This window comes from Salmo trutta, chromosome 13 (assembly GCF_901001165.1).
Source record: "Salmo trutta chromosome 13, fSalTru1.1, whole genome shotgun sequence".
Taxonomy (NCBI): Eukaryota; Metazoa; Chordata; class Actinopteri; order Salmoniformes; family Salmonidae; genus Salmo; species Salmo trutta.
The window spans coordinates 73,353,567-73,381,090 of record NC_042969.1 but is presented as its reverse complement, the minus strand read 5'-3'; the positions used below and the strand labels follow the sequence as shown (position 1 = coordinate 73,381,090).

Genomic DNA, 27,524 nt, shown 5'->3' with positions numbered 1-27,524 from the left:
TTTCTGTTAGTCACATGTCTGTGGAACTTGTTCAGTTTATGTCTCAGTTGTTGAATCTTATGTTCATACAAATATTTACACATGTTAAGTTTGCTGAAAATAAACGCAGTTGACAGTGGGAGGACGTTTCTTTTTTTGCTGAGTTTACAATTATTTGTAAGGTCCACCAGTCGAGCAATGAATTTCAAACACAGGTTTTCCAATGCCTTGCAAAGAAGAGCACCTATTGATAGAAGGGTACAAATAAAAAAACAGACATTGAATATCCCTTTGAGCATGATGAAGTTATTCATTACACTTTGGATGGTGTATCAATACACCCAGTCACTACAAGGATACAGGTGTCTTTCCTAACTCAGTTGCCGGAGAGGAAGTAAACAACTCATGGATTTCACCATGAGGCCAATGGTGACTATAAAACAATTACGGAGTTTAATGGCTGTAATAGGAGAAAACTGAGGATGGATCAACAACATTATAGTTACTCCACAATACTAACCTAAATGATAGAGTGAAAGAAAGGAAGCCAGTACAGAATACAAATATTCCAATACATGCATCCTGTTTGCAATAAGGCACTAAAGTAAAACTGCAAAAAATGTTGCAAAGTAATGAATTTCATGTCCTTAATACAAAGTGTTATGTTTGGGGCAAATCCAACACAAGTACCACTCTTCATATTTTCAAGCATGGTAGTGGCAGTATGTTATGGGTATGCTTTTAATCGGCATAATTTCAGCAGGACAATAACCTAAAACACAAGGCCAAATACACACTGTGGTTGCTTACCAAGAATGTTCCTGAGTGGCCTAGTTAGAGTTTTGACTTACATTGGCTTTAACATCTAATGCAAGGCTGTCTAGCAATGATCAACAACCAACTTGACAGAGCTTGAAGAATTAAAAAAATTATAATGTCCATATATTGTATAATCCAGGTGTGCGAAGCTATTAAAGATTTACCCAGAAAGACTCACAGCTGTAATCACTGCATTTATTCAATTTTGAATTCAGGCTGTAACACAACAAAATGTGGAATAAGTCAAGGGGTGTGAATACTTTCTGAAGGCACTGTATAGCCTATGCCAGGTGTGAGTCATGCAGCAAATGTAGCCCAAACACAAATGGTAACTAGGTTCCAAAATTATGTCACCTTCATCACAGTGTTCCTAGAAATTCAAATGTTTTTAGAGGGAGACCGCAAAGTGCTCATCTAGCAGAATGTGTTTTTCTCCTTCTGAAACGGATACCGTGGTAATAGAAATAATGTTGATTGCCTCACATGTCACATCCTGTCATTTTGAGGAAGCCAAGCATTCGTTCTGGGTTAGTTTAGTGCAGTTAACACTTAACTACCATCAGAGTTGGTCAGAGTACAGATAGGCTTCTTTAAGATTACATTAGACTGAACTCTAAAACCAAACAACATCAACACAAAATGCTACAGAGGGCAGCCTCAAATGTTTCAGACAAACCAAAGCCCAGTAAACCAAAGGTAGGTGGAAACACATTATTTCTAAGTAGCACGTTTAAATGCATTGAATTGATAACTATTTGTGTAGAATTGACAACTCTTTAGTGCTAACTACCCACAATAGTTAGCACTAAAATGTGATTCTAACTAAAAGAATAAGCAATGTCTTTGACTGATGATCAGTAGATAGAAGACATTGGTCATCTGTGTGGAAGTGCAGCAGATATATGGTCAAAAGGTTCCCTAGATTGCTGCAGTGTGTGGTCCTGGTATTTAATAGGGATTTACTGGAATTATTCATTATATACTTTTAGGTTTATGAAAAATGTGAAAATCTATTAACTGTACCTCACAAGCACATCATGATAGAGATACACGCATAGTGCAAATGGGATTGAGTTCAAGTAGCCTCACGTGCCAGACTTCTAGGCTCAAGACACATTGCTCAAGACAATGGCACAGTATTACTGTAAATCAAGGGAGTATGATAACATAATTCATTACCATTGAATTGGTCCTTCATAGGCATAATATGAAACGTAAAAGGAAAGGAAATCATCAAAAACCCATAGTGATTGGGTGGGATGGGGGTGCTACATGTATTGCATAATGTTCCAGATTGAGTCTTGACTCCTGCTGCCACTGTGGCAAACACATATTCAATCTGTCATCTGTGATCTCTCCATGCAGCGCTCCACCAGTTTTGGGCGATTTGACGGCATCAGACAACCATCACCAGCCAGACTAGAGGAAAATGTAACAACAGTGACAGAGGAGTCTGGATGTGAGAGTTCTGATCAAACCAAACAAGGCAGCCTGGGGAAGAAGATGAAAGCCATCTCTCTAACCATGCGCAGGAAGATGGGCAAGAAGCACTTCAAAACCTTCTCTGAGGAAGCTGTGAGTCACGCTACAGACTGCCTCTTTCTCATCCTACACAGTACTTATATTTGCGTAGTGTATCAAGAGGCTCTTGAAATATTGTATATTTCCCATCTGACTGGGTATAACCCACATCCTCAAATGCAACATTGTGACGTCTACCTATGTCATAAGAACACTCTTGTAAAATACACTATATATACAAAAGTATGTGGACACCCCTTCAAATTAGTGGATTCGGCAATTTCAACCACACACATTGCTGACAGGTGTATAAAATCCAGCCCACAGCCATGCAATCTCCATAGTCAAACAATGGCCTTACTGAAGAGATCAGTGACTTTCAATGTGGCACCGACACAGGATGCCACCTTTCCAACAAGTCAGTTCTTCACATTTCTGCCCTGCTAGAGCTGCCCTGGTCAACTGTAAGTGCTGTTTTTGTGAAGTGAAAACTTCTAGGAGCCACAACGGCTCAGCCGCAAAGTGGTATGCCACACAAGCTCAAAGAACGGGACCGCCGAGTGCTGAAGCACGTAATGCGTAAAAATTGTCTGTCCTCGGTTGCAACACTCACTACCAAGTTCCAAACTGTATCTGGAAGCAACGTCAGCACAATAACTGTTAGTTGGAAGCTTAATGAAATGGGTTTTCATGGCCGAGCAGCTGCACACAAGCCTAAGATCACCATGCGCAATGCCAAGCTTCGGCTGGAGTGGTGTAAAGCTCGCCACCATTGGAGTAGTGGAAACTTGTTCTCTGGAGTGATGAATCACACTTCACCATCTGGCAATCCGATGGACGAATCTGGGTTTGGTGGATGACAGGAGAGTGCTGCCTGCCCCAATGCATAGTACCACCTGTAAAGTTTGCTGGAGGAGGAATAATGGTCTGGGGCTCTTTTTCATGGTTCGGGCTAGGCCCCTTAGTTCCAGTGAAGGAAAATCTTAACACTACTGCATACAATGACATTCTAGAGGATTTTGTGCTTCCAACTTTGTGGCAACAGTTTGGGAAGGCCCTTTCCTGTTTCAGCATGACAATGTCCCCTTGCACAAAGCAAAGTCCATACAGAAATGGTTTGTCAAGATCGGTGTGGAAGAACTTGACTGGACTGCACAGAGGCCTGACCTCAACCTCATCGAACACCTTTTGGGATGAATTGGAATGCAGACTGCGAGCCAGGCGTAACCACCCAACATCAGTGCCCGACCTCACTAATGCACTTGTGGCTGAAGGGAAGTAAGTCCCTGCAGCAATGTTCCAACATCTAGTGGAAAGCCTTCCCAGAAGAGTGGTAGGCTGTTATAGCAACAAAAGGGGGACCAACTCCATATTAATGCCATGATTTTGGAATGAGATGTTCGACGAGCAGGTGTCCACATACTTCTGTTCATGTAGTGTAAGTCTGGCCAAGCAAGCCTCAATTTGTGTTGAAATTAGGTCTAAGTGACAAAATAGCATCTAACAACCTGGTCAGTGTTTGTAAGTGGCTATGTTGAATTGTTAACCTACTGACACTTCCTTCCTTATATAAATGGCACTGTTATTGATATAGCAAAGGAATCCACCCTGAGATGATTTAGCTGACTCACATAGTGGCTTGTCCATCTTGTATTTCCCAATGCAGGGTGTGGACACTAACAGAGACCTAGAGGAGGAAACAGAGAGCAGTCCTCCTGTTGAGAAAGGCTCTGAAGAGACCAGCAACTCTTTGGAGAGCCTCTACAGCGGACAGAGCTCCTCCAGTAAGTCCTCTCCACAGGGGTGTCAACAGAAAGTCATGTCTCTCCTCATACAAGTCTGTAAATTAAGTTACACGTTTGTAAATGAAGAATAAGTTTTATTTTACCATTGTATTACCATATTATTAAGATGGCCCCGGAGAAGAAGGCTGACGTTTTACGTGTTCCTATCCAATTGTGTTTTTTTGTTGGTTTCTTTGCGTTGTTTGTAACTTCTTTTTTTACTTATTTTGTATTTTGTACATAATGTTGCTGCTCTACATCAGAATTGCGATTACTCACCACGAACTGGCAGAATCCTTTTTTTCCTTTAACGAGCCTAACAATGACATACTATTTTCCTGGGAACAGGCCCAGATCCCTGTCATTTGCGTGAAGAGAAGGCAGAGAAAAATGGGCCGGAGGGCGGACTGTCTTCTGAGAATTCGTAGGCGATCGAATAAACCCCCACTGCCTTCCATTCTGCTAGCAAATGTGCAATCTTTGGAAAATAAAACAATGACCTACGAAAGATTAAACTACCAACAGGACTTTCAAAACTGTAATATATTATGCTTCACGGAGTCGTGGCTGAACGACAACATTATCAACATACAGCTGGCTGGTTATATGCTGTATCGGCAGGATAGAACAGCGGCGTCTGGTAAGACAAGGGGTGGCGGACTATGTCTTTTTGTAAACAACAGCTGGTGCAAGATATCTAAGGAAGTCTCAAGGTTTTGCTCGCCTGAAGTAGAGTATCTCATGGTAAGCTGTAGACCACACTATCTACTTAGAGAGTTTTCATCTGTATTTTTTGTGGCTGTCTACATACCACCGCAAACTGATGCTGGCACTAAGACCGCACTCAATGAGCTGTATTCCGCCATAAGCAAACAGGAAAACGCTCACCCAGAGTCGGCGCTCCTAGTGGCCAAGGACTTTAACGCAGGAAAACTTAAATCGGTCTTACCAAATTTCTATCAGCATGTAAAATGTACAACCAGAGGGAAAAAAACTCTAGACCACTTTTACTCCACACACAGAGTTGCATACAAAGCTCTCCCTCGCCTTCCATTTGGAAAATATGACCATAATTCTATCCTCCTGATTCCTGCTTACAAGACAAAATTAAAGCAGGAGCACCAGTGACTCAATGAATGATAAAGTGGTCAGATGAAGCAGATACTAAGCTACAGGACTGTTTTGCTTGCACAAACTGGAAAATGTTCCGGGATTCCTCCGATGGCATTGAGGAGTACATCACATCAGTCATTGGCAACAGGCAACATCCGCACTGAGCTAAAGGCTAGAGCTGCCGCTTTCAAGGAGCGGGGCTCTAACCCGAAAGCTTATAAGAAATCCCGCTATGTCCTCTGACGAACCATCAAAGTGTCAATACAGGACTAAGATCGAATCGTACTACACTGGCTCTCTTGTCGGATGTGGCAGGGCTTGCAAACTATTACAGACTATAAAGGGAAGCACAGCCGAGAGCTGCCAGGTGACACGAGCCTACCAGACGAGCTAAACTACTTCTATGCTCGCTTCGAGGCAAATAACACTGAAACATGCATGAGAGCATCAGCTGTTCCGGAAGACTGTGTGATCATGCTCTCTGCAGCCGATGTAAGTAAGACCTTTAAATCGGTCAACATTCACAAGGCCACAGGGCCAGACGGATTACCAGGACGTGTACTGCGAGCATGCGCTGACCAACTGGCAAGTGTCTTCACTGACATTTTCAACCTCTTCCTGTCGAGTCTGTAATACCAGCATGTTTTAAGCAGACCACCATAGTCCCTGTGCCCAAGAACACTAAGGTAACCTGCCTAAATGACTACCGACCCGTAGCACTCACGTCTGTAGCCATCAAGTGCTTTGAAAGGCTGGTCATGGCTCACATCAACGCCATTATCCCAGAAACCCTAGACTCACTCCAATTTGCATACCGCCCTAACAGATCCACAGATGATGCAATCTCTATTGCACTCCACACTGCCCTTTCCCACCTGGATAAAAGGAACACCTATATGAGAATGCTATTTATTGACTACAGCTCAGCGTTCAACACCATATTGCCCTCAAAGCTCATCAATAAGCTAAGGACCCTGGGACCAAACACCTCCCTCTGCAACTGGATCCAGGACTTCCTGACGGGCCACCCCCAGGTGGTAAGGGAAAATAACAACACATCCGGCACGCTGATCCTCAACACAGGGTCCCCTCAGGGGTGAATGCTCAGTCCCCACTTGCGCTCCGTGTTCACTCATGAATGCACGGCAAGGCACGACTCGAACACCATCATTAAGTTTGCCGATGACACAACAGTGGTAGGCCTGATCACCGACAATGACGAGACAGCCTATAGTGAGGAGGTCAGAAACCTGGCCGTGTGGTGCCAGGACAACAACCTCTCCCTCAACGGGATCAAGACAAAGGAGATGATTGTGGACTACAGGAAAAAGAGGATCGAACACGCCTCCATTCTCATCGACGGGTTGTAGTGGAGCAGGTTGAAAGCTTCGAATTCCTTGGTGTCCACATCACCAACAAACTAACATGGTCCAAGCACACCAAGACAGTCATGAAGAGGGCACGACAAAACCTCAGGAGACTGAAAAGATTTGGCATGGGTCCTCAGATCCTCAAAAGGTTCTACAGCTGCAACATCGAGAGCATCCTGACTGGTTGCATCAACTGCCTGGTATGGCAACTGCTCGGCCTCTGACCGCAAGGCACCACAGAGGGTAGGGCATACGGCCCAGTACATCACTGGGGAAAAGCTTCCTGCCATCCAGGTCCTCTATACCAGGCGGTGTCAGAGGAAGGCCCTAACAATTTTCAGACTCCAGCCACCCTAGTCATAGACTGTTCTCTCTGCTACCGCACGGCAAGCGGTACCAGAGCGCCAAGTCTAGGTCCAAGAAGCTTCTAAACAGCTTCTACCCCCAAGCCATAAGACTCCTGAACATCTAATCAAATGGCTACCCTGACTATTTGCATTGCCCCCCCCCTCCCTTTTTTTACACCGCTGCTACTCTCTGTTGTTATCATCTATGCATAGTCACTTTAATAACTCAACCTACATGTACATATTACCTCAAATACCTCGACACCGGTGCCCCCGCACATTGACTCTGTATCGGTACAACCCTGTATATAGTCTCGCTATTTTTATTTTACTGCTGCTCTTTAATTGTTACTTTTATTTCGTTTTTTAGTGTTTTTTTTTACTGCATTGTTGGTTAGGGGCTCGTAAGTAAGCATTTCACTGTAAGGTCTACCACTGTTGTATTCGGCACATGTGACAAATAACATTTGATTTGATTTTATTATTACCGTCATATTACAATATTAGGAAAGGCTGGTAACCTTCCCTCCAACACAAGGATACACACATAACATATTCTTGGTCCAGGGGTAAATCTGTGCAGTGTAATCATATTGTGATGTATTGTCCCCTGTTGGCTCAGGTGGTTTGGCCAGCGTGTCAGATGGCTCCAGTGCCAGAGACAGTCTGAGACTAGAAGAGGACGGCTCCTACAACGGACACTTCTGTGGTAGAGCACGGGTCCACACAGACTTTGTTCCCAGCCCATATGACACTGACTCCCTCAAACTCAAGGTAGACAAAAGATAATGCTTCCAGAATGGGTGTACTGTGAAATGCCATGAAAGCTGTTTGTAAGAGCTGTTTCATGATCTATATGTATGAGTCCAATCTATTGATATCTCTTACCAGGTTGGAGACATTATCAGCATCATCAGTAAACCTCCCATGGGCATATGGACGGGGATTCTGAACAACAAAGTGGGAAACTTCAAGTTCATCTACGTTGACATGCTCACGGAGAAAGAAAGAGAGGAGGAGGTGCCAAAGATCAGGCCTCAGAGGATGAGCAAGAGACCACGACCAAAGACACTACTGGAACTACTGGAGCGGCTACATCTAGAGGTGAGTGCTGGGATGGCATGGCTAGAAGGGATCCATCTATTGTCAAATTAACTTCAGATTTGACTTTTCGTAGCAGGTTAGGAGAATTAACCTAGCAGGTTAGAATAATTGGGTTAAGGTTAGGAAAAGGGTTATGGTTAGCTAAAATGACATTAATTTGACAAAAGCTGGATAGCTTCTAGCCATGGTCAAGCTCTGACCCTGTTAAAATGACTTCCAAATACAGACACATTTTGTTCTTTCCTCTTTACAGTAACCAATCAGTGTTGTCTCTACACAACAAACATTTTTTAATATGCATAAACATAACCTAAAGCACTCAAAGGTGAACAGATTAGTATAAGATTATGAAAGGTAGATGAGATTGACAGTGGAACTGTATCTTGTTTATTCAAGGAGTATGCATCTGCACTGCTTCTGAATGGCTACCAGACAGTAGAGGACCTGAGGCACCTGCAGGAGAAACACCTTATAGAGCTGAACGTGATGAATCCAGAACACAGAGGCAGGCTGCTGGCTGCTGTCGACTGCAGATATACAGAGAGTGAGTAGCAAAACCAATTTCTACTGTAGCCTAGCCCTACTGTATTTATACTGGGGCAAAGGGAATAGCGAATTATACCACAGACATTTTATGCTGCACAGCCCTACACTCAGGAAGTAACATCTTGATCTTTGTATGTTAAAATAAGCAGATGCTTATCGCTGCTATTATTTTAGAATTGCTCATCCTGCAGAGTTGGTTCCAGTCAGAGAGAAACTGCTTAAAGAGGCAAAATGTCTTCCTCTGTAAAACACTGCAAGGCTCTGAAACATAAAATGAAACCGAAAGATTGTTCTCCAATCCAGATTAGGAAATGAGCAATACTAGACAGTTTCTGTCAGCTGCTTACAAAACGGGATGCGTTCAATTAGCATAAAGGTTATTTATGTTTGTGTCCCCACATAACACCATTTAAGTTGGTCTAAATTAAGGTCATAAATGTGTGTTTGGGCTAATTTCAGACCAAACAGATAGCACTGCCACCCTGGCTGAACCAGATATCGTGACTGTGGGCTAGTTTCGGACCAAACAGATGGCACTGCCACCCTGGCTGAACCAGATATCGTGACTGTGGGCTAGTTTCGGACCAAACAGATGGCACTGCCACACTGGCTAAACCAGATATTGACTGTGGGCTAATTTTGGACCAAACAGATAACACTGCCACTGTAACGAGGGTCGTATAAAGGGGACCAAGCCGCAGCGTGTAGAGTGCTCATACTTTAATGAAACACTTAACCAAAAACAACAAAACGACAGCCAACAGTTCTGTCAGGTAACTAACAAAACGGAAAACAACTACCCACACCAACACAGGAAAAACAGGCTGCCTAAGTATGGCTTCCAATCAGAGACAACGATAGACAGCTGCCTCTGATTGGAAACCATAACTGGCCAAAACATAGAAAAGAAAAACATTGAATGCCCACCCACCTATCACACCCTGACCTAACTAAACAGAGAAAACACAGCTCTCCTAGGTCAGAGCGTGACAGCCACCCTGGCTGAACCAGATATCATGACTGGCTGTTGGCTAACCCTGGCAAAGATTACCAGCCAGGGATGAATCTAGTCATTAAATCAAGCTTAATTCCATTTGGATGGTTTGAGAATGGCAACCCAAATTAATTTAAATTGACTTGGATCGGGGCAGCTAACCTGGCAACTCGCAGGTTTCTTTCCTGGGTCTGAGGATCCAACCAACCAGCCTGCTTTGTTCTTGTGTTTGCAGGCGATGATGTGAGGGAGAGTGAGGAGCCCTCTTCATCACACAGTTTGAAGGTGGAGAAAAGCGACTGTCCAAGAGACTCAGGCTGCTTTATTCTATCAGAGTGCTCTGAAAACAGCAAAGAGGACACAGAGAGCCAACCAGTCACACACTGATAGGCTGCACTATCCTAACTAACAAGTTTTGACATGTAAATTACGATGGCTCACCATGTTTGTCTTGTCTGTATTTGGTTTAACAAGATGGGATTTAATTAATTAAATGTTAAATGTAGCCAATTTTTCTTAAAACCCAATGAATTTGTTGAATGCACCTTTTATCTAACCTATTCATTCACATGAAGCACAGGTGTCAAACTCATTCCACGGAGGGCCGAATAGCTGCGGGTTCTCACTCTTCCCTTGTACTTGATTGATGAATTAAGGTCACAATTTAGAAAGGAACTCTCTACAACTGGTAGTTTATGGCTTAATTGAAAGGAAAACAACTAAAACCTGCAGACACTAGGCCCTCCATGGAATGACACCCCTGACAAATTATATTTGACTTAAATCAAATCTTATTTTTTGTGTATTGTGCTGGAAACTATGGTCTGTGTGTGTTTGGTTTTACTATCCTTGTGGTGACAGAAGGCTATTTCAGGCTTAAGGGGTTAGGTTTAGGAGTTAGGGGGTTGTGGTTAGGGGTAGGTTAGGTTTAAGGTCAGGGAAAATGGGAGTTTGAATGGAAATTCATTGTTTACTATCCTTGTCCCAACAAGGATAGTAAAACAAATGTGTATGTGTGTGTGCACGGGAGTTTTTACATATCTTTTTGAACAATCCTGGTTCAACAAAATGTACAGTACCAGTGGAGGCTGCTGAGGGGAGGACGGATCATAATAATGGCTGAAACGATCGAATGGAATGGCATCAAACACATGGAAACCATGGAAACCATATGTTTGATGTATTTGATACGTTCTACTTTTTCCGCTCCAGCCCTTACCACGAGCCGTCCTCCCCAATTAAGTTGCCACCAACCTCCTGTGAAATGCACATACTTGTAGAACTCAATAAGTGCAATATGTCACACATGAATAAAGTATTTAAAGAGTAATCTGTCTAACTAATCCGTTAATTTGTACTGCATTGAATGTATAATATATTTTCAAGCAAAATGTGCACAGAAAAGGTGTTGCAGTTGTAAAATATTGCTATATGTTGCATGCCTCAAAATGTTACGACACTGAACACACTCATTTGAACGTCATTTACGACTAGTGTTCATGGGAAAGGTTGTTCCTTTGCTTTCTCATCCTGTGTATATATAAGCGATAACGCATGGATTGGACTACGGTACCCAGAAGCTTTAGACCACATTATGGGTGAGTTCGTAAATTCGCTCAGAATAACTGATTCATTTACGAACGCTCAACACCCGTGGAGTATGGCCGGTGTCAGTAAACCTCGGCAAAAAGGCGTAATTAAATTGTTGCCATCAGCACAGTTACAGTCACCAACGCTCTGAATAACATGAACACAGCATAACCAGCGCGAGAAAGGGCGAGAAAAATGGTCAGAGTGAGGTGTTCTCTCATTTATGCCAGGAAGTAGCTAGCATGCTAGCTAACTTTAGCCAGTTAGCTTGGGTGCTTCACTGCCGTTGTGAGGTCAGAACGCTCGGATCAACCCTACTCCTCGGCCAGAGCGCTCAGTGTGCTCTCCGAGAGCGAAACACTGAATTTACGGAAGGACAATCTGACAACGCTCTGCGTGTTTTTAAATTCAGAGCGTTGGTCAGATTGTCCGTTCGTAAATTCAGAGCGGACAATGTCCTCTGGCACTCCAGAGTGAATTTACGAACGCACCCTATAATGGTGACGTGTAGTTCTGTGAATCATACATATTATTCTGAACGTAGAACAGGTCAAGAGGGGTATCACTAATTACTACAGTCACAAAGTCAAAATTGGCCATCGTAAAAAGGATATGGTTAGAAGTGTATTTAAGGGTTAAGTTTAAAATTGCATTTGAAGAAGATAAATTGTAGATATAGGCGGGGTTTAAGACTTAGTGGCTGTGGTAACTAGTGACACCATTCATCCATTCCGAAACTGATGAGGCGAATTTCCTAGATTTTGTTTTACTACGTCTCAGTTCGGTGGTGATCAATACATGACAATGGCTGGGGAAATGTCTATGATCGGTAAGTAAGATTTAACCGTAACGTGTGCTTATTGTGTAACTAACCAGCTGTTTAGCTAGCTAACAGTAAGTAGCAAGTGGGCAGACAAATTACCGGTGGTAACAGCTGGCTAGTTGCTACCTAATTCACAGTAGTCAAGTTAGCTGGAAAGGTAAACGAAGTGTCAGAACTGTCAACGCTGAATTAATATGTAAATAAGTAGGCTATCGGTACCAGTTGTTAGTTAGTTAGTTAGTTAGCTACGTAGTCAACATCCATCCCTAAACCCACGTCATTTCTTTATCTTCCGTGTCGCAGGATCGGTCATTCTGGCTTTATTTCTGGCTGGCTATCTGGGCCAGCAGTATCTGCCTCCACCGAAACCCAAAGTTATCGGCCTAGATCTGGGGACCACTTTCTGCTCCGTGGGAGTATTCCACCCGGGTACCGGGGATGTGGAGGTGATAGGGGATGAGGAGGGGCGGAAGAGCATCCCTAGTGCGGTGTCGTTCACATCTACCGAAGTCCTCGCCGGTCACGATGGTCTGGATCTGGCCGACAGCAATCCTGAAAACACCATCTATGATGCCAAGCGGTTTATTGGAAAGATATTCGAACAAGAGCTCCTTGAGCAGGAAAGTGCTCGTTATCCATTCAAGGTACAGTACATACTGCTGTAGTTACTTTGACAGTCAATACACCACAGTGAAAATGATTTAATACATCATCAGCATTTGGCTACATAAGCTATGTGTGATTACAGGTGTATGAATATTCTACATCAATGACTGCTGACTTTAATTTGTAACACCTTTCTTTCAGGTGATAAACAACAATGGCAGTGCAGAGTTCTTTGTCACCACCAACCAGACGTTCACAGTTACTCCCGAATTCATTGGTTCTCGACTGCTGCTGAAGATGAGGAAGATGGCGGAGCGTCACCTGGGTGTCCCCATTCAGAGGGCTGTTATCTCTGTCCCTGCTGAGTTTGATGAGAGACAGAGGAACTACACCATCAGGGCTGCCAACCTGGCTGGTCAGTCTATCTGGCAATACTGTATCAACAGTCAAACAATATCTGATTTGATGTGTAAACACTGCTACAGGAATAACTTACACTGTATAGCTGTTTAGTGTAGTCTCATTTAGAAACAGTCTATCATACAGGGATTGACATTAAGGGTTGCCCTATTGCCTGGGGCAAGTAAAACTGAGCGCAAGTTGAGCCTGCTCTGGTTCATCCACATTGTGTAAGTGAAAGACAGACCATTTATGACGAGCTGAGCTTGCTCTGATAACTTTTTTTTAGTGATAACAACCAAAATACAAATAATTAAATGACTGATCTTTCTGATTCCTCTCCTATGGGTAGGTGAAAGGAAGGCAATATGTCACTTCTGCTTGTAAATAGCTAATTTACATTTTCGGATGTGCAACTGCATTAGACTTTAATGTCAATCCCTGATATAATTAGGTGTTTGTTCTAAAATAACTGTTTTGCATGCATGCATGCATACATACATACATACATACATACATACATACATACCACACATACCACTTTATTCAGACCCCTTGACTTTTTCCCCATTTTGTAACGTTACAGGCTTATTCTAAAATTGATGAAATATAACTTTTCCTCATCAATCTACACACTACCCCATAATGGCAAAGCGAAAACAGGTTTATAGACATTTCTTGCAAATGTATACTTTTTTTAAACCTTATTTACATAAATATTCAGGCCCTTTACTATGAGACTTGAAATTGAGCACAGGTACAGCCTGATTCCATTGATCATCCTTGAGATGTTTCTGCAACTTCATTGGAGTCCACCTGTGGTAAATTCAATTGACTGGACACCTGTCTATATAAGGTCCCAAAAACCAAGCCATGAGGTTGAAGGAATTGTCCGTAGCTCACCGAGACAGGATTGTGTTGAGGCACAGATCTGGGGAAGGGTACCAAAAGATTTCTGTAGCATTGAAGGTCCCCAAGAACACAATGGCCTCCATCATTCTTAAATGGAAGAAGTTTGGAACCACCAAGACTCTTCCTAGAGCTGGCTGCCCGGCCAAACTGAGCAATCGAGGGAGAAGGGCCTTGGTCAGGGAGGTGACCAAGAAACTGATGGTCACTCTGACAGAGCTACTCTGTGGAGATGGGAGAACCTACCAGAAGGAAAACCATCTCTGCAGCACTCCACCAAACAGGCCTTTATGGTAGTGGCCAGACAGAAGCTACTCCTCAGTAAAAGGCACATGACAGCCCACTTGGAATTTGCCAAAAGGCACCTAAAGACTCTCAGACCATGAAGAACAATATTATCTTGTCTGATGAAACCAAGCTTGAACTATTTGGCCTGAATGCCAAGCGTCACATCTGGAGGAAACCTGGTACCATCCCTACTTTGAAGCATGGTGGTGGCAGCATCATGCTGTGGGGATGTTTTTCAGCAACAGGGACTGGGAGACTAGTCAGGATCGAGGGAAAGATGAACGGAGCAAAGTAGAGATCCTTGATGAAAACCATTGAGTGGCCCAGCCAGAGCCTGGACTTGAACCCGATCGAACATCTCTGGAGAGACTTGAAAATAGCTGTGCAGCGATGCTCCCCATCCAACCTGACAGAGCTTGAGAGGATCTGCAGAGAAGAATGGGAGAAACCCCCCAAGTACAGGTGTGCCAAGCTTGTAGCGTCATGCCCAAGAAGACTCCAGGTTGTAATCCCTGCCAAAAAGTGCTTCAACAAAGTACTGAGTAAAGGGTCTTAATACTTATGTAAATGTGATATTTCAAATTTATTTTCAATACATTTGCATTTCTGAACATGTTTTTGCTTTGTCATTATGGTCTACGTGTGTAGATTGAGAGGGAAAAAAACTATTTAATCCATTTTAGAATAAGGCTGTAAAGTAATAAAATGTGGAAAAAGTGAAGGGGTCTGAATACTTTGCGAATGCACTGATACATACAGAGTAGAATATTGGACACCTAATCCAAAATCATTAAGATTCCTTAAGGGCTTTGACCAAATCTACACTACCCACTATAACTAACATCTGATTGTTCTGTTTACACCACTCAGGACTGGACATCCTGCGTGTGATCAACGAGCCCACAGCTGCAGCAATGGCGTACGGGTTACACAAGGTGGACGTGTTCAACGTGCTGGTGGTAGACCTGGGAGGAGGAACGCTGGACGTCTCTCTGCTCAACAAACAGGGGGGCATGTTCCTCACCAGAGCCATGGCAGGTAAGATGCTAATTTACTCTCAACTCCTTATGTTGTCGATACGAATGGTTTAGTTGGTCATTTTCATTTAACTTCTGGTTTTAAATTGGGCATACAGTACAAGTGGAACATTTGCCATATTGTAGTTAAAGAGGACCATTTCCAATTAGCACAACTAATTCAAACCATACAGTACATGACCTAAAATGGAATCAACCCCAATACAGCACTATCAGATAGTATTCTTGGGCTCAGAGAATGATCCTTGCTGTTGTCTTCATTTCCTAGGTAACAACAAGCTGGGGGGACAGGACTTCAGCCAGAGGCTGCTCCAGTACACCATGGAGAGGGTCCGCCAGCAGTACGGCATTCCCCCCACCCTCAAAGAGGACATCCACCACCTCCGCCAGGCCGTGGAGGCAGCCAAGCTCAACCTCACCCTGCAGCCCAGCGCCGACCTCAGGGTACCCCTGCACCTGGAGCCCCAAGGAGACCCCAAGCAACCACCACAGGGGCCCACCAAGGACCCAATCATCTTCCAAGCAGTCATCACCCGTGAACTGTTTGAAGAGTTGAACGCCGACCTCTTCCAGAAGATTCTGGTGCCTGTAGAGACAGTGCTGGCCGAGGGCCACCTGGGGAAGGAGGAGGTGGATGAGATAGTTCTGGTGGGAGGCTCCACCCGCATCCCTAGGATTAGGAAGCTGATCAGTGAGTACTTTGGGAAGGAGCCCAACACCTCAGTGGACCCAGACTTGGCAGTGGTGACTGGGGTGGCCATCCAGGCTGGCATCATGGGCGGCTCCTGGCCCCTACAGGTCAGCGCTATAGAGATCCCCAACAGACACCTCCGCAAGACCATCTTCAATTGATCTAGTCTAGAGGTAGCAAGGGACATAAGGATGCCACCAGACAGATACTTGCCATATTAAAGGATGGTCTGCATTCTAACTGTTAATTGTGCTTCTCCATCTTCACAAGGTGTGCAATAGTATTATGAGGTTAAAATATGATCTTCAGCTGTAATAATAGCTACTGGAATATATTCTCTCAGAGAAACTCAAATTGCACCATCACTTTTTTACTGTCAGCCCAACTTATTAGACCGAAAATGGTGTTCAACTCAGGGAACAACCTTTATTTCTAGAGAACTGTGACCAGCCAAGACACCTTCAGCTATTTATTTATTTATTTCTAGTGTTTGTACTGTGAGTGGGGGGGTGTACTGTACATGAGGTGTTTTGTTTTTCAGTGGATGACAACGTGCTTGTGCCTTTTCAGAGAGCTGCACTATTAGGCTTTGTGCTTTTAAGTCACCTGATATGAAGAACCACCAGTCCTTTAGGGAGTCCTATTGACGAAGGCATAATGCTATTAGTTTCAGACCAAATATTTTTGCACACATTGTTACTAGCTTTACATTCAAGCAATAGCCTATGCTCAGCTTTGTATGGGTTAACAGATTTTCTAAATAAGGGACATGCTCAGTATTCCACTTTAACTTGTTAACCAGCATCATCATTCTGGTGCAATTGAATTATAAGAATCACTGGCTGACACTTAGTACTTCTATATGTGTAAATAAGTGCCATAAAAACACAGGACTAGGCTTATGGTGCCTGTTTGAAGTGTTACCGTGTCTCACAAGACTGCAGGTGGACAGTAATGGTTGAGGCTGTTACAGCCCCTGGCATTAGAACAAACATGTTCGTTGATAATTGACATTCTCATGTATAGAATGTACATTCCATAATACCAGTCTAGTTAAGACTGATACAGTGGACACATTTAAATAATATATACCTTTTAGAGGTTTGGTAAACAGTTTGCATGCATACCTTGTTGAACGTGCCTCAGATACTGCACAGTTCTCTAGCGATATGCTATAGGAATTTATCTGGACCGTTCCATTTCAAAGTATGTAGATTAAGATATTTTTGTACTGCAAGTTTTGCTTCTTCAAATCACCCTTCCAAATGGCTCCCTTAGATTTCTGCTTGTACTACATGCTGCTTTAAATAAATCCTGAATTACCAAAATACCATTGAATTTTCTTTCTATGAGGGATATTCTAGAGCAGCGAACAAAATTAAAGCCAGCTTTAATATACATACAAATCCATTCAAACACAGTTCAGGACCCAACAGAGATTGCCATTGCTGTAAGAGAAAACAACATACAGATGCATCTTGCTGTCTGCATTCCATGATAAAGACTTTCTAGTACAGGTGGGAGGAAAAAAATAAAAGGACATTTGTGATAATGTTCCCAGCACATATCAACTGAAAATCGTGAAAATTGCATTTACCATAGTCACTCACTAGCTTCTTCAGCAATGTGGCAACATCTTGCCGCGTAACTGTAAAATTGATGGAAAAACATCAGTATGTTAGAGATCCACAATGGTGTTAGTTACTGGCATGGGCTACTGCATAGAACATACAGTACATTCAGAAAGTATTCATACCCCTCGACTTATTCCACATTGTGTAACAGCCAGAATTCAAAGTGGATTTGTTTTTTCACACTACCCCATGACAAAGTGAACGTTTTTAGAAATACTTAAGTATTCACCCCCGAGTCAATACTTGTTAGAATCACCTTTGGTAGCAAGATTAGTCTTTCTGGGTAAGTGTAAGAGCTTTGCAACATATTACTTTTTACTCCTGAACTTATTTAGGCTTGCCATATCAAAGGGGTTAAATACATATTGACTCAAGACATTCCAGCTTTTCATTTTTAATAAAAACATAATTCCACTGACATTATGGGGTATTATGTGTAGGCCAATCAATTTAATCCAGTCTAACACAAAATGTGGAAAAAGTCAAGGGGTATGAATACTTTGAAGGCACTGTACATCAAGCGTTGACATGAGCTAAATCTACACAGTCAACAGTAACACCAACCTAAATAGTGTGTTACAGTTATCTTCCATCTAGAAAAATCACAATAAAAGGATATCACTTTGGTATCAGAAGCATTTTAATGTTGACTTCTGAGGCACACAAATACCAAAGGAGTAAATGAACACAAGTCAATCCATTCCTTGACCCTGTGTGAACTATTCTGATACTCAGCGTTGTCCCTTCAACAGCCTAGAGCTTTATTTTCACAGTTAATATAACACACCCCACTTCATCACGACATAAAATATACCCTTTAATGTCACTCTATATGATGCAGTTTGCTTTTCAAACACCACAACACCATCATGAGTTCAAATGCCATTGAAGAGTTGGTCTGCAAAATATTTAAATGACTTGACTTTCATAAACTTCTCAACACTATTGCTATTATTATGCATCACATTTCCAATATAATCCTCAGACAGCCATAGCATATAAAACTTTTGTAATATGTACACACTCCATGTAGAACTGCATACTTGGGGTAGGTGGTGAAATCTCTACTGCCATAATACACTGTTCACATCCTTTAAAAATCAAAACATTCACAATGAACTGAAAACATCACAAAAACACACCCAGCAGACATAGTTCTGCCTGAACAAAAGCCTTGCCCGAGACAGCACAGTCACTTGATATTGTATGTCACATGCATGGATGAAGGAAATGCTGTTAAAATCATTATCTTACATCATGTAAATATTTCACTTAGTCGGAGAAGGCAGGACCCTCTGTAAACAGCTTGTTCATGTTGTTTTTGTTCCTAAAAATTAGAATAGCGCCCAAACGTGGCAAGAAATAGGGGCAATGCTGCACAAGTATTTAAAATCCTCTAAATAACTAAGAATTAGCTGTGCTATGAAGTGGCTGCAAGTAAATAACAGTTTAAAAACAAACTAACTGGGGGGTCTCCAAAGCACCTAGATTAGGGGTGGGCAAACTACAGTCCGTGGGCCAGATATGGCCCATGAGCCCATTCAATCCCTGCCCACGGGAGATTTGAGTGAAAAACAATATATAATGGACCAATATATTTTCAAATAAATGCCCTTTTCTGACAAACAAATTGTAAAAAAAAAAAAATGATCTAGAGGTGAGAAGAGGCCACAGATCTGACGAATCAATTGGTTCATCAATAAAAAGTGCTTTTAGTCCCACATTGTATTTAACAAGCAAAAACAAACCTATTTACAGAATGTACAAAGCAATGGGTGGTGCTTGCCTGGGATTCTTCAGCAATACAGCAGCCTGTCAATCAGTAGTTCAGAGGAACAAACCAAAAACTATCTGGATGCACTGAGTAAAACAAGAGTAATCAGAACAGACAAGCCAATCACAAGACAGTCACTTGGAAGTCTTAATTTACTCAGTTTCCACATGCTAGTAGAGTCGGGTGTCTTTCAGTAGATTCACATTAGGAGAGTGAGAGTCAATGGGAGATGCCTTCGTTGTTGTAGTAGTCGAAGCCATTCTCCATGTACAGGTCCTCAGCACTGCCCACACCATTGCTCACCTCTGGGAGGCAGAAGAGTGAAGGGACATCAGTAGGTGTTCACAGGGTATTTCACTAATATAACACAGACCACATCAATGCACACTGAATACACAGAACATCAAAAACAATGTCACTGCAACATATCCAAACCACACCAGAGAAATCCCTTAGCTTCCTTTGCTCTGTATGTCACCACGTATCTTCTAAGACCTACTAGTGTGATTTTAGAGTGGTTTGGACTGACTGATGGTCATTGAAGACTCATCAGCATCCCCATTAGACTTACCTTTCACCACCCACCAGGAGAGGCTGGTGGGTCACAGTGGGCTGTCTAGGAGCCCTTATACATGATGCAGGACTCTGTGGGCGATTGGGGGGGAGCGAGGGGAAGGGCGGGGCAGGCAGAGGGAGGGAGGCGGGAAGGGAGGCATGGATGGAATGGTCGGAGGAATGGTCACAGCAGCCGGAGGAGGATGGACAGATGGCAGGATGAAGAGTGGAGGTGGAGAGGAGTGCAGGTCACACACACACACAGGATGAGACGGCTACTGCGGTTGACCTTGAGGAGGGCAATTACATCAAACACTCAGAGAGATGCATGCTGGGATAGGGTCACACACTGGCATCCTCAGACACTCCTAAAATGGCTGCCTTCCCTTGTCTCCTTTTCTGTGACCACTGATTAATAGGTGAAAGCAATATGACTGGCCAAAACAACAGGCATCCACTTCATCTATCAAATGTCATCAGATCAGTGGTAAATAAATAAGGACAGGAGAAAAGGAGTGGAAGACATTTCAGAGTACTGGGACACAGCCAGAGAAACAAACACCAACACACAATACAGTAGACACAGGAATTCCAGTTCTCCTCTCTGTGGGGTCCTTCCTTACCGGAGAAGATTAGTTTCTCCTTCATGATGTTGACGTCTCTGCTGGACCTCCGGACTGCGGCACTCAGCATGATCTGTTCAGGGTTGTAGCTGTGCATGCCACTCAACCTCCATCTGGTGAGGAAAGGTCACACAGGGTCAGGGCATCATATAGAGCAGGTCTCTCCGAACCCTGTTCCTGGAGAGCTACCATCCGGTAGGTATTCGCTCCAACCCTATTGTAGCGCACCTGATTCTAATAATTAGCTGGTTGATAAGCTGAATCAGGTTAGTTACAGCTAGGGTTGGCGTGAAAACCTACAGGAGGATAGCTCTCCAAGAACAGGGTTGATAGCCCTGATATAGAGCCTCTGGTCATACCACAATACTGCTGTCTCTGCTCTCAAGGACCTGTCCTATATGAAGATAACGTCATGTCAAAATGCGTCGCCCAATTTTCTTGGAGATAGCTGGGCAATGGGCACTATTTTGCCTCAAAGTCTTTTACTTCTAATTGGCTGACCTCAAAATGACACCAAGCAAACAGACATATATTGAAGTTGGGTGCTGTACTGAATGAATCAAATGATTTATGCACACATGCATCTACAAGGACACGTACAAATAGAGTCTGAGCCAAAGACATCCCCACTTCTCTGAAAGCTCATACTTATCAGTTACTGACTAGCAGTGACTAATATTTATATACACACTAGATGACTGATAGGGGGTGCTGTGTTGAAGCCACCGTGCCTCCATCCTGGCACTCCCAAAATAGTTTCTACAATGGTGGGGAAGCTATAGAAATGCCTTTATTTATGTACATTGGTTTTCCCCAATTTATTCTATTACAGACACTGTAATGCATACTTTTACATTATATTATGTGAGCTAAACATACAAATAAAACATTCCTTAAAGTATAATTTGTTTTAATTAATGTTATTGTACCCACTACAACAAAATACATTTTGTCCATGATCACATTTAATTGAAATACAGTAGGGAGTGCCAATACGCCTGACCGGTGGCTTCAATGCCTCTCAATGGCCAATACATAGCATCAGCAATCCAGGGTTTATACAGTGGTGGAAAAAGTACCCAATTGTCATACTTGAGTAAAAGTAAAGATAATTTAAAAGAAAATTACTAAAGTAAAAGTCACCCAGTAAAATACTACTTGAGTAAAAGTCAAAGTACTTGGTTCAAATCAAATACTTAAGTATCAAAAGCAAATGTCATTGCTAAAATATACTTAAGTATCAAATGTAAAAATTATTTCAAATTCCTTATACTAAGCAAACCAATGTTACAGATAGCCAGGGGCACACCAACACCAATTTACAAACAATCTCAAGTCCATCAGACTGTTAAACAACCATCACTAGCACATTAGAGGCTGCTGCCTATAGGTATAGACTACGCATCACAGGCCACTTTAAGGAATGGAACACTAGTCACTTTAATAATGTTTACATATCTGCCATTACTTATCTCACATGTACACTACCGTTCAAAAGTTTGGGGTCACTTAGAAATGTCCTTGTTTTTGAAAGAAAAGCACATTTTTTTGTCCATTAAAATATCAAATTAAATCAGAAATACAATGTAGACATTGTTAATGTTGTAAATAACTATTGTAGCTGGAAACAGCGGATATTTTATGGAATATCTACATAGGCGTACAGAGGCCCATTATCTGCAACCATCACTCCTGTGTTCCAATGGCGCGTTGTGTTAGCTAATCCAAGTTTATAATTTAAAAAGTCTAATTGATCATTAGAAAACCCTTTTGCAATTATGTTTGCACAGCTGAAAACTGTTGTGCTAATTAAAGACATCTGTTTCCTATACTATTCTACTGTATCTTAGTCCGTTCCGCTCTATCGCTCGTCCATATGTATATAGTTTTAATTCATTCCTACTTAGATGTGTGTGTATTGGGTATATGTTGCGTAATTTGTTAGATATTACTACATTGGCGGCGCTAGAAGGACAAGTATTTCGCTACAGCCGCAATAACATCTGCTAATCACCTGTATGTGACCAATAAAATTTGGTTTTGTTTGATTTCCTGCTAAGCATTCAAAAAGTACTTTGGGTGTCAGGGAAAATGTATGGAGTAAAAAGTACATTCTTTTCTTTAGTAATGTAGGAGTAAAAGTTGTCAAAAATATAAATAGTGAAGTACAGATACCTAAGAAAAACGACTTAAGTAGTACTTTAAAGTATTTTTACTGAGTTTATATACATCATTGGTTGTGACTGGCTTTGAACATCACAACTGGAGTAACATTTGAGGCAAGAAGATTTACTTCCCTAATCCATTTGGTTATGGTAATTACCAAATAGAGGCATGTAAATCAAAATGATTACATTAGCAATATTGTGTCTTGGCTAATGCATCAATGCACTTAAACATAACCCAGCAGAGCTTTTGTCCAAATCAACACCATAAATGAAAATGAGCGCTTCCCTCTAATACATTTCTAGAATTAATTTGTAGACTGTCATTCGGTCGATAATGTAAACAGTAAAACTCAAGCGAGATAAAAGTGAACACAAGCATTTGTGCTGTGTGGGAGAAAGCATTGCCGTCTGCCACTAAAAGGCCAATAGTGGTAGCCTCGCTTGTATTTACTGTATACTCCCCTCTAGCGGGGAGGACGAGAAGTAGCAGCAGTGAAATACAACAACGATACAGGTGAGAAAAAGGGAGAGATCTAAGATGTAAATGATGACGTATATAGAAATAAAGGATGGAGATACTGGCTTCACTGAGATAGAGGAAGAAAGATAAAAAGGGAAACCATCGTGGGTCAGAGTTGACCCAGTTACCTGATAATGTGATAGCTGCCAGATGCCAAAATGCAGCAGAGAAGAGGAGGAGCATGCACATCAGGCAGAGGAGAGGAGGAAGAAGAAAGAAGAAGGCGGAGAGATTAAAATAAGTCAGTTTAGAAGCCAGCAGCGACCAGCACTTTGCTAAGCATAGCAAACCCACACATAAGACTAGAGGATGGAGGCCTTGCTCTGCTGTCCTCCATCCCACAACAGCATTATGGCTCAGGAAGGAAGATTAAATTCTTTTTAGAAGCTTCCCATAGTCTTTCAGAAGATTCAAGGAAGCATACTTTCTGATTTAATGTTACTTCAAAGTGCAAACAACTGTAAGGGGAAACATTGTTTGGTTGACGAGAGATACTTCTCCAGCTGATTCTCAAAGCCAAGGTGTTGGCATTGTAAATTAGCTTTATCAAATAACTAGTGTTTCATCCATTTCTGTGTTTTAACACGCTTGCTGGAAAATGGCCTTTCTGGTAATGTGTGTATGCAGAGTTATCTGTTAATGTGTGCTTGTCCAACATACAGTATACATGGAGCCTGCTGGTCCTCTGTAGCTCAGTTGGTAGAGGATGGCTCTTGCAAAGCCAGGATAGTGGGTTCGAATCCCCAGGACCACCCCATACGTAATAAATGTATGGCGCATGACTAAGTCGCTTTGGATAAAACCATCTGCTAAATGGCAGATATCATTATTATGCATTAAGCCCCTGAGAGGTATAACACACACAGCTGTGTGGAAAGAGAGAGGGTGTGAAACGGACACACTGAGGGAGGAAGAGATGTGATAACTGTGTAAAGGCTGCCAGAGGCACTATGGCAGCAATTACAGATCATTAATTAGAGAGAGAGGAAAACACTGAATTACTACATTTAAAAATTACATCCTAAGAAAAAAACAGCAGAGTACTCGGCCTCCCGAGTGGTCTAAGGCACTGATCAGTGCTAGAGCCGTCACTACAGATCTGGGTTCGATCCCGGGCTGTGTCGCAGCCGGACGTGACCGGGAGACCCATGAGGCGGCACACAATTGGCCCAGCGTTGTCCGGGTTAGGGGAGGGTTTGGCCGGCTCGGATGTCCTTGTCCCATCGCGCTCTAGGACTCCTTGTGGCGGCCGGGTGCATGCGCGCTGGCTTTGGTCACCAGTTGTACGGTGTTTCCTCCGACATCTTGGTGCGGCTGGCTTCTGGGTTAAGCGAGCAGTGTGTCAAGAAGCAGTGCAGCTTGGCAGGGTTGTGTTTTGGAGGACGCATGGCTCTCGACCTTCGCCTCTCCCGAGTACGCATGGGAGTTGCAGCGATGAGACAAGACTAACTACCAATTGGATATCACAACATATTATATATATTTTTGAAGGAGTACTTACTTTTGGAATACAAAAATTCCTACAACTACAGTGAAGGAGATGAGATCAGCGGCGACCCAGATCAGACAATATTCATCTGGACTCTGAAACACAACATGGCAGCATTAGACCACCAGGTGGCACTGTCTCCTAAAACAACTCACAGCCAGGTAGCAACAAACCTAGAACAAAGAATGCCTTCCTAAAATGATGTAATATTGAAATTCATATAATATTGTGGTACAGTAATTAATGTGTAATGCATACTGGACTAGTTAATCAAAAGGTGCTCCAAGTTACAGATGGGACAATAACAAAAGAATACTCTAGTCAGAATAATGTAAGTTCCACATAGACCTAGATCCCATACTATCAGACAGGGTGGGTGTAGATAGTGGCCATATTGACTAGCAGGCAAGCAGACAGGACAGACAGACACAGGGTGGGTAACAGATGCAGTGATAGCCTGAACTCCATGTCAACCTCACCCAGGATGGGCTCTATTTTCTAGTCTTCACCACCCATTGTGTTCCCTGCTGTGAGTCAGTCTGCTAACCCAGGGAGGGGTGCCAGGAGGGGCTGGGGCAGTGTGGGTGCTAGGGGGGTAATGGTGTGGGTACTAGGGGGGGTACAGTGGGGACAATGGTGTGAGTGCTAGGGGGGTGTTGTGGGGTTAATGGTGTGAGTGCTAGGGGGGTGTTGTGGGGGTAATGGTGTGCGTGCTAGGGGGGTGTTGTGGGGGTAATGGTGTGAGTGCTAGGGGGGTGTTGTGGGGTTAATGGTGTGAGTGCTAGGGGGGTGTTATGGGGTTAATGGTGTGAGTGCTAGGGGGGTGTTGTGGGGGTAATGGTGTGAGTGCTAGGGGGTGTTGTGGGGTTAATGGTGTGAGTGCTAGGGGGGTGTTGTGGGGTTAATGGTGTGAGTGCTAGGGGGGTGTTGTGGGGGTAATGGTGTGAGTGCTAGGGGGTGTTGTGGGGTTAATGGTGTGAGTGCTAGGGGGGTGTTGTGGGGTTAATGGTGTGAGTACTAGGAGGGTGTTGTGGGGGTAATGGTGTGAGTACTAGGAGGGTGTTGTGGGGGTAATGGTGTGAGTGCTAGGGGGGGTGTTGTGGGGTTAATGGTGTGAGTGCTAGGGGGGTGTTGTGGGGTTAATGGTGTGAGTGCTAGGGGGGGTGTTGTGGGGTTAATGGTGTGAGTGCTAGGGGGGTGTTGTGGGGGTAATGGTGTGAGTGCTAGGGGGTGTTGTGGGGTTAATGGTGTGAGTGCTAGGGGGGTGTTGTGGGGGTAATGGTGTGAGTGCTAGGGGGGTGTTGTGGGGGTAATGGTGTGAGTGCTAGGGGGGTGTTGTGGGGGTAATGGTGTGAGTGCTAGGGGGGTGTTGTGGGGTTAATGGTGTGAGTGCTAGGGGGGTGTTGTGGGGGTAATGGTGTGAGTGCTAGGGGGGTGTTGTGGGGGTAATGGAGTGAGTGCTAGGGGGTATTGTGGGGTTAATGGTGTGAGTGCTAGGGGGGTGTTGTGGGGGTAATGGTGTGAGTGCTAGGGGGTGTTGTGGGGTTAATGGTGTGAGTACTAGGGGGGTGTTGTGGGGGTAATGGTGTGAGTGCTAGGGGGTGTTGTGGGGTTAATGGTGTGAGTGCTAGGGGGGTGTTGTGGGGGTAATGGTGTGAGTGCTAGGGGGTGTTGTGGGGTTAATGGTGTGAGTGCTAGGGGGATGTTGTGGGGGTAATGGTGTGAGTGCTAGGGGGGTGTTGTGGGGGTAATGGTGTTTCTTTTATTTTACTAGGCAAGTCAAATAAGAACAAATTCTTATTTTCAATGACGGCCTAGGAACAGTGGGTTAACTGCCTTGTTCAGGGGCAGCACAACATATTTTTACCTTGTCAGCTCGGGGATTCGATCTTGCAACCTTTCGGTTACTAGTCCAATGCTCTAACCACTACTTGCCGCCCCAGTGCTAGGGGGGTGTTGTGGGGGTAATGCTGTGAGGGACTTACCATGAGCCAGATGGGGTAAGGCACCTTTCTGAGGATGTTGGGGGCTTCAGAGGAGACAGAGGAGACCCCGCTGCACCAGAGCACAGAGAACAGCCAGGGCTCGTTGACCGTGTACAGAGTCACACTCACGTTGCTCCTGGAGAACTCTCTGGAGGGTGCAGACAGACACATTAATATTTCATACACATATACAGAAGAAGCACACAGTGTATGTGTGTCTGTGCCTGTTAACCCACTGGATGTCATAGGGGCTGGCCTGGCTGTAACGTAGCAGCAGGCTGCTGATTCCCTGCTGGTGAAGGACTTGAGGCGGCAGCTTCTCTACTGATGTCTGCTGAAGCCCTGGAGCCACCTGTCTTACCTGCCCCCTGTCGCAGTCTGGGGTCCACATCACCTGCGCACACACACAGACAGACAGACACACAGATCGGCCGAGACACACACACACACACACAGATCGGCCCAGACACACACACACAGATCGGCCGAGACACACACACACACACACACACACACACACACACACACACACACACACACACACACACACACACACACACACACACACACACACACAGCTCAGATTACTTATGGGACATGTAGATGTGCAGTTAGTGACATCAGTGGTGACAGAATAATGATTATTACATTGGTGACAGTGATGGATGTCACAGGCAATCTTCAGGTCAGCCTCAAGCTGACAGTAGTCAGTTCCCTCTCTCCACTATGAGTGCTGTTTTCCTCCTCTTGATTTCCCTAGATAACCCAGGGGGACAGTGTCTGAGCCCTAACAAGGTTCTGTCCACTATCTATAATAATAATATTATATAATAATATGCCATTTAGCAGATGCTTT

General features: G+C 43.6%; 3 protein-coding genes across 7 annotated transcripts in view; 2 read left to right on the top strand and 1 right to left on the bottom strand.

Annotated features, from left to right (window-relative positions):
• The first annotated feature begins 1,326 nt into the window (after positions 1–1,326).
• LOC115206498 (SAM domain-containing protein SAMSN-1-like) lies at positions 1,327–10,907 on the top strand. Of its 2 annotated transcripts, none has more exons than XM_029773564.1 (7): positions 1,327–1,494; positions 2,164–2,373; positions 3,986–4,103; positions 7,556–7,707; positions 7,825–8,037; positions 8,434–8,581; positions 9,813–10,907. In XM_029773564.1, exons 1-7 carry the CDS (start codon positions 1,438–1,440, stop codon positions 9,962–9,964), a joined length of 1,050 nt encoding a protein of 349 aa, XP_029629424.1. In that variant the 5' UTR covers positions 1,327–1,437; the 3' UTR covers positions 9,965–10,907. The 2 variants fall into 2 exon arrangements, with proteins under 2 accessions (XP_029629424.1, XP_029629423.1); XM_029773563.1 differs by having other exon boundaries at positions 7,550–7,707.
• A 541-nt stretch (positions 10,908–11,448) lies between these two features.
• Positions 11,449–17,248, top strand: hspa13 (heat shock protein 70 family, member 13). Its single transcript, XM_029773562.1, has 5 exons — positions 11,449–11,996; positions 12,294–12,634; positions 12,798–13,011; positions 15,063–15,230; positions 15,498–17,248. The coding sequence occupies exons 1-5, from the start codon at positions 11,966–11,968 to the stop codon at positions 16,079–16,081; spliced, it is 1,338 nt and encodes a 445-aa protein (XP_029629422.1). The 5' UTR covers positions 11,449–11,965; the 3' UTR covers positions 16,082–17,248.
• Positions 17,249–18,172: 924 nt separating this feature from the next.
• The window catches only part of LOC115206496 (glycerophosphodiester phosphodiesterase domain-containing protein 5-like), a 100,907-nt gene continuing 91,555 nt past the window's right edge, over positions 18,173–27,524 (bottom strand). Inside the window, exons 12-17 of one of the 4 annotated variants that reach the window (XM_029773557.1) lie at positions 26,905–27,062; positions 26,669–26,816; positions 24,696–24,778; positions 23,323–23,337; positions 20,507–20,619; positions 18,173–19,633 (exon numbers count right to left, since the gene is read on the bottom strand). In XM_029773557.1, coding sequence (XP_029629417.1) covers positions 19,548–19,633; positions 20,507–20,619; positions 23,323–23,337; positions 24,696–24,778; positions 26,669–26,816; positions 26,905–27,062 — 603 coding nt within the window. In that variant the 3' untranslated portion in view covers positions 18,173–19,547. Of the gene's footprint in view, positions 19,634–20,013; positions 20,173–20,506; positions 20,620–23,322; positions 23,338–24,695; positions 24,779–26,668; positions 26,817–26,904; positions 27,063–27,524 lie in introns of those variants that run through there. The other 3 variants (XM_029773559.1, XM_029773558.1, XM_029773561.1) reach the window with 3 other exon arrangements.

Excerpts from the sequence above, each read along its gene's own strand:
- LOC115206498 (XM_029773563.1), top strand. The coding sequence starts at position 1,438 with ATGCTACAGAGGGCAGCCTCAAATGTTTCAGACAAACCAAAGCCCAGT. Across the intron at positions 1,495-2,163 it reads CAAAGCCCAGTAAACCAAAG|CGCTCCACCAGTTTTGGGCG; the intron begins GTAGGTGGAAAC and ends CTCTCCATGCAG. Across the intron at positions 7,708-7,824 it reads CTGACTCCCTCAAACTCAAG|GTTGGAGACATTATCAGCAT; the intron begins GTAGACAAAAGA and ends ATCTCTTACCAG.
- hspa13 (XM_029773562.1), top strand. The coding sequence starts at position 11,966 with ATGACAATGGCTGGGGAAATGTCTATGATCG. Across the intron at positions 12,635-12,797 it reads GTGCTCGTTATCCATTCAAG|GTGATAAACAACAATGGCAG; the intron begins GTACAGTACATA and ends CCTTTCTTTCAG. Across the intron at positions 15,231-15,497 it reads CCTCACCAGAGCCATGGCAG|GTAACAACAAGCTGGGGGGA; the intron begins GTAAGATGCTAA and ends TTCATTTCCTAG.